Genomic DNA, 12,884 nt, shown 5'->3' with positions numbered 1-12,884 from the left:
GAGGTCTGTCAGCACCTGTAAAGGGAAAAGTTCACCTTTTAGGGATAAATCCTACGTCTGCATCAAAAATGTTGACTTGTCTATTCTCTTTACAGATGCTGGTGGACGTGCTGTCTACTGCCAGCATTTCAGATTGCCACCATTTCCAGACTCTTTATCTTCATTTTAGCTGCTGTTACACAAAAGAAAAAGCAGCCCAACCATGGTTAACAAAAGAATTAAAGGATAGTATTAGATCCAAAGAGGAGTCATATAAAGTTGCCAGAAAAAGTAGCAAGCCTGAGGATTGGGAACAATTTAGAGTTCAGCAAAAAAGGACCAATAGATTCATTAAGAGGGGAAAAATAGAGTATGAGAGTAAACTTGCAAGGAACATAAAAGCGGACTGTAAAAGCTTCTACAAGTATGTAAAAAGAAAAAGATTAGTGAAGACAAATGTAGGTCCCTTACAGTCAGAAATGGGAGAATTTACAATGGGGAACAAGGAAATGGCAGAGCAATTAAACAAATACTTTGGTTGTGTCTTCACGGAAGAGGACACAAATAACTTCCCAGAAATGCTAGGGAGCCAAGGGTCTAGTAAGAAGGAGGAATTATAGGAAATTAGTATTAGTAAAAAAATAGTGCTGGAGAAATTATGGGACTGAAAGCTGATAAATCTCCAGGGCCTGATAATCTGCATCTAAGAGTACTAAAAGAGGTAGCTCTGGAAATAGTGGATGCATTGGTTGCCATTTTCCAAAATTCTATAGATTATGGAACAGTGCCTGCAGATTGGAGGGTAGCAAATGTAACCCCACTATTTAAAAAAGGAGGGAGAAAGAAACAGGGAACTACAGACCGGTTAACCTAACATCAGTAGTAGGGAAAATGCTAGAGTCTATTATAAAGGATGTGATAACAGGACACTTAGAAAATATCAACGGGATTAGACAAAGTCAACATGGATTTGTGAAAGGGAAATTGTGTTTGACAAACCTACTGGAGTTTTTTGAGGATGTAACTGGTAGAATAGATAAGGGAGAACCAGTGGATGTGGTCTATTTGGATTTACTGAACGCCTTTGATAAAATCCCACATAATAGGTTAGTGTGCAAAATTAAAGCACAGCGGATTTGGGGTAATATACTGGCATGGATTGAAAATTGGTTAACAGACAGAAAACAGAGAGTAGGAATAAATGGGTCTTTTTCGGGGTGGCAGGCGGTGACTAGTGGGGTACTGCAGGGATCAGTGCTTGGGTCAATGATTTGGATGAGGGAACCAAATGTAATATTTCCAAGTTTTCTGACGACACAAAACTAGGTGGGATTGTGAGTTGTGAGGAGAATGCAAAGAGGCTTCAAGGCGATTTAGATAAGTTGAGTGAGTGGGCAAATACATGGCAGATGCAGTATAACGTGGATCAATGTGAAGTTATCCACTTCGGTAGGAAAAACAGAAAGGCCGAGTATTATTTAAATGGTGATAGATTGGGAAATGCTGATGTACAAAGGGACCTGGGTGTCCTTGTACACCAGTCACTGACAGCAAACATGCAGGTGCAGCAAGCAGTTAGGAAGGCAAATGGTATGTTGGCCTTCATTGCAAGAGGATTTGAGTACAGGAGCAAGGATGTCTTACTACAGTTGTACAGGGCCTTGGTGAGACCGCACCTGGAGTACTGTGTGCAGTTTTGGTCTCCTTACCTCAGAAAGGATATACTTGCCATAGAGGGAGTGCAGCGAAGGTTCACCAGACTGATTCCTGGGATGGCAGGGCTGTCGTATGAGGAGAGAATGGGTCGACTAGGCCTGTATTCACTAGAGTTTAGAAGAATGAGAGGGGAGCTCATTGAAACGTATAAAATTCTGACAGGGCTAAACAGACTGGATGCAGGGAGGATGTTTCCCCTGGCTGGGGGGTCCAGAACGAGGGGTCACAGTGTCAGGATGGGGTGGGACATTTAGGACTGAGAGGAGGAGAAATTTCTTCACTCAGAGGGTGGTGAACCTGTGGAATTCTCTACCACAGAAGGCTGTGGAGGCCAAGTCACTGAATATATTTAAGAAGGAGATAGACAGATTTCTAGACACAAAAGGCATCAAGGGGTATGGGGAGAGAGCGGGAATATGGTATTGGGATACAGGATCAGCCATGATCATATTGAATGGTGGAGCAGGCTCGAAGGGCCGAATGGCCTTCTTCTGCTCCTACTTTTCTGTTTCTACTTCATTAGTTTTCATGTTCATGACTGACGCCAAGCTGAAGAGTTTCAATGGTTTCCAACCTCATCCAGCTGGAAGCTTCGGCTGAAATCTCCAGTAATCAGGAAGGCCACTGCCCATTCTTACAATTTCAGCAAACATTTAATCGGAATTTTCTTTTTATTTAAAAGGTTAATTGCCTTTTTATTCTAGTTAATAACAGTGCTGCTACCAGGAGATATATAGAGATATGTGTATATAGAGATCACCGGATGGTTTACTTTGAACTTATCAAAATGACAAGCAGCAAAGATTAAAATGGCTGGCATTTAGTGGCTGATGCATGATCTTAAACATGATTCAGCCTCATTATCAGGACTACAGTACCTTACATATTAAATGTCTTCACAAAGGTGGAGCCGCAATGTTTTCATAACCTTCGAGCAAATTTTTGGACAGCCAGATTGACGAGAGGACATTTTTCCCATCACTAAACAAGTTATTGGAAAAGGGATATTCTTCACTTTAGACTTCAAACCCAGTGCTCATTATATCTTGGATATTAGTGACAGAATTTCCCAGTAATCAACTGTAAGGTATTTTTCTACAAATTAGTAGCAATAATGATACTCTCGTCAACCATTGCTTTGGGTATTTGATCAATGACACAGTTTAGCAGCAGTCTACAGCTTTACTGACGGCCACAGCTGCACAGAAATGGACATCACAGGAAAAAAAAGCTACTCTATAAAATTTACAGTGTGTCACACAAGAAAATAACAGGTACCCTGGAGTAATTACAAGGCAGCAATCCTGAGGTTCAGACGACAATTAAAAAACCGCTTGAGCTTTGGTTTACGACATCTGAACTCCCTGATTACATTACTGCATTGTAATCACTCTCAGCTACCCGTTAATCTCTCTATAATAATTATCCCAATATATTTCATATATACGAGTGACTGGACTAAACAGGTGAACACGCAGCTTTGAAATGAAAGAAACAGCAAACACATGATTTTGGAGAAGGGCTTGAAGATTTCTGCTCAGCAATCAGTCTTGGGGACGTTACTTCCCAGCTTTTAGCAAACTAAAAACTAAAGCAGCTTAGTTAGCTACGATTAGGATGCTTGTCCATCAGTCTTCAACCCCTTCGTTGTCTTCTGCTTTCTTGCTAACACTGAACATTTGAGGCCTGCTGCAGTTTTTCTACTCCACTGACAAGCCTCTCATTTAAAATAATGGCGCGTCTCATTTCTTAATGGGACTAGTTGTCTTGAAGTTCAAGCAACGGTGGAAGAGCCCGTCTCACCTATCTGTGAGTGATGTTAAATAATCTGCCTTGCAGACGGTTTTCCTCATTCCTCGAATGTGGCTTGTCATCCACATGCAAATAACTAGAAGAAACATGTGGGGGGCGGGGGGGGGGCGGGGGCTGGTGGGACACTGTCCTCTGACGAAAGGTCACCAGCCTGAAACATTAATCCTACTTCGCTCTCTCCACAGATGCTGCCTTGACTTGCTGAGTGTTTCCGGCATCTTCGGTTTTCAGTTCCGATCTCCAGCATCTGCAGTATTGTGTTTTTTTTGGTACCTTTTTGACTTCTCACTTGCTGTTGTCTAAAAGCCACAATAATCTCACCGGGCCAGCACTGATTGTAAGGCCTCGCTGTGAGTTCCCTCCTTAGCTCTATCGATGGACGTAGCAGTCACGAAATTAATACGATGATGGTAATTACGCACGCCAATAATGAGACACAAAGTGCTAAGTGGGAGGGAGCTTTGCAGGTGGAGGATGATTTATGTTCAAAGAATGAGGAAGCCGATACTGAATCTAGGGAATCTAACTCTGTTCCTTATTTAGTCATCCTCGTCGTGCAGATGAATTATACCTAATTGGTACATAACAGGTTTGAATAGCTACCAGTGTCATTTTCAGGCCAGCTTGCGCACAGAAACACCAACGTGTGCATCAGCCACAGCGCACAGATCAAGAAAATAACAATTTGTAAATGCACGCCGGTTACTGCATCTGAATGTCTTCCCAAATAGGGAGCTGACAAAAAAATATCCAACTCAGACCAGAAACGCCGATAACAAACGCCGATTTAGTCTTTGCCTTGCCAAGAGGTTAATGGTCAGCTGTGGGATAACACCAAGAATGTTACCACCTGCTGCATGGTGATGGGTTTACCTCAGCCTTGTTAGCGAATGAAACAAAGGGAAGATTCGTGGTGCTGCCTGTGCAGAAGGCCAAGTTGTACAAACGTCAATAATAATGGCATTTCCTGTCCCGACAGGAAGGACGGGATTGCGTTAAGACTTTTCAAACTTTGGCGCCATGGTTTCTGGAGACCGAGGAATCAATTTCTGGAGGAAATCTTGGATTGAGGCTCAGGACTGCACTAAGAGTGCCAGCACACAAAAAGGCATTCTATTCACCAGGGACTTTGCCAGCCTCTCGCCCCAAAAAAGTGACCAACGATCTATCCCTGGGAGGCCTCATTTGGAAATAAGACTGACAATTATACAAGTGAAAGCTTCCAGGCATCTCTGGCAAGCCTGGAAACCACTAGATGTTTGTCCCAGAATTTCCCTCCTTGAGGCGGTAATCATTTTCCATCTGGCAGCAATTGCAGTTTAACAAACTAAGTGACAGACCTCAAAAAAGCGAAGGTTGCTAATAAAGAACAGCTGAAATATCACAATCTGCCACCAGAACTTGAAGCTTTTCTATTTGAGGATGAAAGTTTGCCTGCATGTTCTCAGTGTATTCATTACCAAACCATTGCTCGCAAGAGCTAAGCTATTAAATGGAGAGCCTAAGAGCATTCGGATACATTTGACCTTTCAGTCCCAACAACACGTTCTGTCTGTTGAGGACACTTATGGCCAGTTGGTGCTGATCTACAGCAGGTTTGAGAACTTGCTCTTCTTAGGCCAGGAGGGATTTACCCCAGGATCCTGGTCGCTCCATCCAATAGGATCTCGTAGGTGAACAGTTAGATGAAGGGAACAAGTTAAGTTTTTTTCTTTTTAACTTACCTTAATGTGGAGCCAGGAGGATCAAGAGTGCTTCTCATGGCTCCACAGCACTACTGTGGATCGCTGTCAGCCTACACTCAGCGTCCCCACCACCCCATCTCCCCCAGGATCTACCCGAGAACCGCTGCTGGCAACAACTTGATCCAGGAGGACGGACAGGCACCCACAGCTCATCAGAATTATCCAGATGGGGCCCAAGGTCCAATTCCGGATAAGTGTTGGGCCTCTGGCCATTTCAGGTTTGAAAAAAATATTCCCTCACTGACTCACTGCTGGATCAGAGCGGATGAAGTACCAACCAGCTAGGAGGATATTTGCTGGTGTATCTACCTAGGTTTTTAGATTGGATTTGTAAGACTTTGCCTTCCATTTGGGTTCCTGCCAGATTGTCTTATATGACATGCCTTTAAGCTTCTACTTAAAAACCTTAACAACTTTCGCCAAAAGCACCTTCTCTTTAAAATGAATCTTTAGAAGCTTATCCCATAGGTCAAAGAGAAGCCGCAGTGCATGCAGAGCAAGATCGCCTAGGCCGCAGACCACACCCCTACCTCTCGGGTTTTCATGATCACAGAATCACAGAATCACAGAAACTCCACAGTGCAGATAGAGGCCATTTCGGCCCATCGAGCCTGCACCGACACATATCCCACCCGATCCCCGTAACCCCTACACCAACACTTATCCCACCCTATCCCCATAACCCCACGTATTTAATCCCCCTAACACTAAGGGTCAATTTATCATAGCCAATCAACCTAACCCGCACATCTTTGGACTGTGGGAGGAAACCGGAGCACCCGGAGGAAACCCACGCAAACACGGGGAGAATGTGCAAACTCCACACAGACAGTCACCCGAGGCCGGATTCGAACCCGGGTCCCTGGCGCTGTGAGGCAACAGTGCTAACCACTATGCCACCGTGCTGATGGATTGTCCCGCTGGCTTAGCAGCGCATCTAACATTATTAACATTTGAAAGTAAGTTGTCTCTGACAGAGGTGAGCAACTTTAGTATATGCTACTCAGTGGATGAACTCGGTTCAACAGGCTTGGTGAACCAACATCCTCGTTTGTAGGTTACCCTACAAATAGCCTACACAAGTGTCCAATCTTGTGGATCCTTCCTTAAGGGCAATATATGTCTCACTGATCAGCAGCACCCAATAGAGCCAATAGCTGTGAGTATGAGGATGGGCCGATCAACCTTGATATCAAAGTCCATGTCGGCATTCTGACCCTGACCAAACCCACAGAGGAACAGGGTCAACTTTAGGCCAGTGCTGCATACACATCCTTTACGGGCGTTGTGGTTGCTATGGTAGTTCTTTCCTAGACCATCGTTAAGAAGCTGCGGCTGTTTGGCACTGGCAGATGCCATGAGCTAAGTCGATGGACTCACACAAAGTGTGATTAATAAAGTTTATTGAAGGAGATTGCCTCGGGTAAAATAGTGGATTGGCAGGAGCTGCGATGGATCAGTCAGAGTGGCTGGCAGAGTCTGGAGAGCAGGACAGCAGCCTACCGCATCCCAGCTAGCGACCAAGAGAATACTTAGCAAACAGAGAGGCAATGTATACTCAGCAACAGAAAGCACAGCCCCTTCAGTATACAGCCAAGAGGCCATGCAGCATGGACCCCAATAACCGTGGTATCCCGGTGTTGGGAAACTGTATGAGGCAGCCTGGTTTATGGTATGGTTAAGGTACAGGTACTGAACATATGATTCTGGAAAATTTCAACCACCGCTTCTAGTTTGAGTTCAAGTGCACTGAGGACATACCAGGTGGTGAGTGAATGGAGACCAAGCTTCCAGGGAGGTGTCCATTATAGGTTAAATAATGTCTTAATGCTACAGCAATATTCATTTATTCAGTTCAAAATTATATTATAGGTTTCAGATCTGAATAATTTGTACAAAAAGCTGTGGCAATTACACATGAAGATATTATAATTGCTGATCGATGTTCAAGGGGCCCCAAGACATCTGTGCTTAAAGCCTCACAAAGTGTAAGTCAAGGTTGAGCAAAATCCTTTATTACTGCAGTGACTAATGTGGCCCAGCTAGGATTAGACAGTGTTGAGCAAGGTCGCTCTGGCAACTTGCAGGATTCACCACTGTGAGTGGATTCAGAGTCTGACTGCCAGCGTTTTAAAGCAGCATGATCCGAAATTCTAGACTTTATGTCCTACAGTGCCTGCGCTTGAACTGGACTTAAGCATGAAGGACTGAGAAATGCCATCATTCTTCCAGGATCATTTTGAGAGTGTTTCAGATGTTTGTGCGGAGTCCTGTTCAAAAGCTGAGAGTAGGCAGCACGCCACAAGAAGTTAATATATGTGGAAAGATAATGCGGACAACATTGGCGGCCATTAGTTTCTGGAAAGACCTGATAGCAGGCTGTGCAATATTTGAATCCAACCACCTCCTTGGTCTTTGGGACAAGCAAAGTAACACCAGTGATTGATGCACATTTTCACCAAAGAACAGAAATTGGTAAAAATAAAAATACGATAAGAGCTTTGCAGGAACTTGCAAGGTTTAAATCAGATAATTTGAATGACAGAAAACAGGACTAATTGAGGAAAGAACTAATAAAGTTTGAGGAATTTATTTCCCTGGTTGTGCAACGACAGGAGGATACGGCTGCCAGCAGTTGGACAAAAAGAGGCAATAACTGGGAGTCGACAGTAAGGAAGGTTCACAGGGTTTGAGAGGTTGCTGTGGGAGAAATGTTTAAAAGGGGTGGCACCTCGACTTTTCCCCTGTTTGCATCATGGCCTATTCAGGAAGGTTTTCTCTAGCACTGCATTCTGGTGCACACAAAGCAGACATTCACCAATGGATGTGCAGAAGAACAGATATATGATGATGTGTGGGTAAATGAAACAAAGGACGTCAAATGTTGGCTATGCACAATGCAGGAGAACAAAATAGAGAATCTGAAATCAGAACATGCAAACAAACATACGAAAGTGATGAGCAAGGAAAGACCAGCTGGTCCATCAAGCCTGCCCCACATTCATGATGGCTGGAGCATCATGACTAGACACTTCCTACCCACCCACGGTCGTGTAATCTCCTGGGAGAGGCAAAACAAAAAAAAACAGGACAAATAAAGGAAAAAATACAATGGAAAATCCCTCTCCGACCCCCCTCAAGTGATGGAAACCAGTCCAGGAGATTACATGCACCATGTGTTATCTGTCAATCTACTTACCTTCTATATGAAGCTAAATTTAACTGTTTCACCTCTGACAATGGAAAGGGTGAAATCCCTGTGTGTTTCATTGCGTTAAATCATAGGATGATACAGCACAGAAGGAGGCTATTCGACCCATCGTGCCCGTGCCAGCTCTTTGGTAATGCTATCCAATTAATCCCACTTCCCCTGCCCTTTCCCCATAGCCCAATAATGTTTCTTCTCTTCCAAGTATTTATCCAATTCTCTTTTGAATGTTACTATTGAATCTGCTTCCACCACCCTTTCGGGCAGTGCAGTCCAGATCAAACAACTCGCTGCATAATAAAAAGTTTCCTCACGTCACCTCTGGTTCTTTTGTCAATTACCTTGAATCTGTGTCCTCTGGCTACCGACCCTTCTGCCACTGGAAACAGTTTCCCTTTATTTACTCTATCAAAACTATTCATGATTCTGAACACCTCTATCAAATCTCCTCTTAACCCTCTCTGTTCTAAGGAGAACAACTCCAGCTTCTCCAGTCTCTCCACATAACAGAAGTCCTTCATCCCTCGTACCATTCTAGTAAATGTCTTTTGCACCCTCCCTAGGCCTTGACATCCTTCCTAAAGTGTGGTGCCCAGAATTGAACACAATACTCCAGCTGAGGCCTAACCAGTGTTTTAAAAAGCTTTAGCATAACTTCCTTGCTTTTGTACTCTATTTCTCTATTAATAAAGCCAAGGATCCCATATGCCTTTTTAACAGCCTTCTCAACTTGTCCTGCCACCTTCAAAGATTTGTGTACGTACACCCCCAGGTCTCTTTGTTCCTGCACCCACTTTAAAATTGTACCATTTAGTTTATATTGCTTCTCCTCATCCTTCCTACCAAAATTCACTTCAAACTTCTCTGCGTGAAATTTCATCTGCCATATGTCTGCTCATTTCCCCAGGCTCTGTCCTCCTGAAGTCTCTGACTATCCTCCTCATTGTTTACTACATTTCTGACTTTCGTATCACCTGCAAACTTTGAAATTATGTCCTGTATATCCACGTCCAGGTCATTAATATATATCAAAAAGAGCAGTGGTCCCAATACTGGCCCCTGGGGAACACCACTATATACCTCCCTCCAGTCTGAAAAACAACCGTTCACCACTACTCTCTGCTTTCAGTCCTTTAGCCAATTTTGTATCCACGCTGCCATTGTCCCTTTAATTTCATGGCCTTTAATTTTGCTAACAAGTCTATTATGTGGTACTTCATCAAATGCCTTTTGAAAGTCAATATACACAACATCAACCACACTACCCTCATCAACCCTCTCCTTTACTTCATCAAAGAACTCAATCAATTAGTCAAACATGATTTGCCATTAACAAATCCATGCTGACTTTCATTTATTAGCCCATACTTTTCCAAATGCCAATTAATTTTGTCCCGGATTACTGTCTCTGAAAGTTTCCGCAACAGTGACGTTAGGCTGACTGGCCTGTAGTTCCCGGGTTTATCCCTCTCCCTTTTTTTGAACAGGGTTGTAACATTTGCAATCCTCCAGTCCTCTGGCACCACCACCCCCATATCCAAGGAGGACTGGAAGATTGTGGCCAGAGCCTCTGCAATTGCCACCCTTACTTCCCTCAGTAATCTAAGATGCATCCCATCTCAACCTTTTAAGTACCTCCGCTTTATCTATTTTTATCCTATCCAATATCGCTACAGCCTCCTCCTTTACTGCCACATTGGCAGCATCCTCTTCTCTAGTGAAGACAGATGCAAAGAACTCATTTAGTAGCTCAGCCATGCCCTCTGCCTCCATTAGAAGATCTCCTTTTTGGTCCTAAATTGGCCCAGCCTTCCTTTGACAACCCTTTTACTATTTATATGTTTCTGAAAGACTTTTGGATTCTCTTTTATGTTACTGTAGCTGCTACTCTATTCTCATACTCGCTCTTTCCCTTCTTATTCCATTTCTTACATCTCCTCTGTACTTTCTATATTCAGCTTGGCTCTCTACTGTATTATGAACCTTAAAATTGTCATAAGCCTCCATTTTCCTCTATATCTTAGTCATCCAGAGAACTCTAGCTTTGGAAGCCCTTTCTTTCCCCATCATGGGAATGTGTCTACCCTGAACCCAAACTATCTCATCTTTGAAGAACTCCCATTGTTCACTTACTGCTTTGCCTGCCAAATTTTGATTCCAATCCACCTGGGGCAGATCCCTTTTCAACTCACTGAGGTTAGCCCATCTCTATTTAAGTATTTTAATGCTCGATTGTACCTTGCTTCTTCTATATTATTCTAAATCTGATGGGGCAAAGGCGGGTATATGGAGTTAGGTCACAGATCAGCCATGATCTCATTGAATGGTGGAAGAGGCTCGAAGGGCTAAATGGCCTACTCCTGTTCCTATTATGATCACTGTCCCCAAATGCTCTCCCAATGAAACATGCTCCACTTGCCCCACTTCGTTCCCCAGAACTAGATCCAGCACTGCTTCCTTCCTTGTTGGGTTGGAAACATACTGATCAAGAAAGTTCTCTTGTACACATTTCAGGAATTGCTCCTAATCTTTGCCATTTATGCTGCTATTAACCCACTCTATTTGAGGATAAGTAAAGTGCCCCATTATCACTACTCTGTAGTTCCTGCACCTTTCTGTAATTTGCCTGCAAATTTGCTCCTCTAACTCCTTCCCACTATTTGATGGCCTACAGCATACATCCACTTAGTGTAATAGCTCCTCTATTGTTCTGACACACTATAGACTTCTTAAAGGGAAAACTCAGTAATTTAATAAAATTAGCCTGTGATTTATTCTGTGAGAGGAAGGGACAGTAAATGCTTCAGCGAGATAGCACTGCCTTTGTAGAGAAATAAAGAAACAGACTATTTAGCCAAACTCAACCATGTCAAAACTGACAAAAATCACAGGCTAATTATAAAATGGCTCCTTCCATCATGGAGCCAAGAAACTGCTTGTGACAACTGAAAAGAATGAGGTTTGCATTTAACTATGTCAGCGGACTTTCATTTTACTCTCAGAATCGCAGAGGATTGTTGCTGAACTTTAGTCAGATTTTCCGGGGGGGGCGGGGGTGCTGATTTATGCAATTTCCCTTTGCAAAAACAAGCTCACTTGATGCCAAAATGCAACATCCTCTCGTGATCAAGTAAACATTTCCGTGACAATACCTATGAACCTTCTGTAGCAGATACACACACAAATATATATATTATTTTAGGGGTGGGTCAGACATGAGCTTCATTGATTAGAATCTACCTTGTATGAAGGTATTTAATTAGAGTCCGTAGAACTTCCAAATCGGAGAAGTCCATATCCAATCACAATGCACTTTTGCTACCTTGCGGTGTGCACTATTGTTAGGAAGGTGTTCAAACGAAACAGGTTAATGCCTGCATAAAAATAGCATGCACAGGCATGTGATGCAAGCGCATTAAGCAGTCATTCATGAACTTTACTGATCAGAGGTTCTATCTCAGTACCTCAGTGTGTCATGCCACTTCTACACTTTGAATTCATTTCCAACAGGATGGTGCCTGTAACTTTACTGCACTTGGATTTTGCCATACCTTGCTCACACATTTCTCCTTTGTAACCTGAGTTGCAAACACAGGAGCCCATGATGCAGATGCCGTGCGCTCCGCAGAGAGGGTCGACGCACTGGGACGAGGGCACATCGCACTCCGTTCCCTTCCAGCCACTGTAACAAAGGCAGCGTCCCTTGGAATACTGGCCATTGCCGCTACATAATATTGGACATGTTGCTGTACAACAGAAATGAAAGAATGTCAGCACCAGGGAGGGAATAGCACAGCAATGAAATGTGCAAATAAACAGATATCAAATCTTCCTTCAATCAAATGACTCCACAATTCTTTTCTGTAACACTTGCAGCATTTCTCAATGAACTTCAATTGGGTGGAGCCTCAAAGGTGCCCCACCTGCAAATCCATTGGCAGGATAGGCACACCGACGTCAGTGTTCTTGCTCAGGCCAACATCCCCAGCATCGAAGCTTTGACCACGCTGGATCAGCTCCGATGGACGGGTCACATTGTCCACATGCCCGATACAAGACTCCCAATTCGGAGCTCCGGCGCGGCAAGAGAGCCCCAGCTGGGCAGAGGAAACGCTTCAAGGACACCCTCAAAGCCTCCTTGAAAAAGTGTAACATCCCCACCGACACCTGGGAATCCCTGGCCCAAGACCGCACAAAGTGGAGGAGAAGCATCCGGGATGGCGCCGAACACCTCAAGTCTCTTCGCCGGGAGCAAGCGGAAGCCAAGCGCAGGCAGCGCAAGGAGCGCACGTCAACCCAAGCACCCCACCCACCCGCCCCTTCAACCACCGTCTGCCCCACCTGTGACAGAGACTGTAGGTCCCACATTGGACTCATCAGTCACCTGAGAACTCATTTTTAGTGTGGAAGCAAGTCATCCTCGG

At 43.9% G+C, this 12,884-nt stretch overlaps 1 protein-coding gene across 12 annotated transcripts in view; it reads right to left on the bottom strand.

The window, feature by feature from the left end:
* The window catches only part of tenm3 (teneurin transmembrane protein 3), a 2,019,778-nt gene that overhangs the window by 153,571 nt on the left and 1,853,323 nt on the right, over positions 1-12,884 (bottom strand). For all 12 annotated transcript variants that reach the window (XM_085979187.1, XM_085978950.1, XM_085979196.1 and 9 more), the window contains one exon: positions 12,012-12,206. In XM_085979187.1, the coding sequence (XP_085835313.1) occupies positions 12,012-12,206 (195 nt within the window). The remainder of the gene's footprint in view (positions 1-12,011; positions 12,207-12,884) is intronic.

Source organism: Somniosus microcephalus, chromosome 1 (assembly GCF_052327205.1).
Source record: "Somniosus microcephalus isolate GS21.2 chromosome 1, FLI_Smic_1.0, whole genome shotgun sequence".
Classification (NCBI taxonomy): Eukaryota; Metazoa; Chordata; class Chondrichthyes; order Squaliformes; family Somniosidae; genus Somniosus; species Somniosus microcephalus.
Note: the sequence above shows the minus strand (reverse complement) of the source record. Positions and strands in the feature narration are given on the sequence as shown.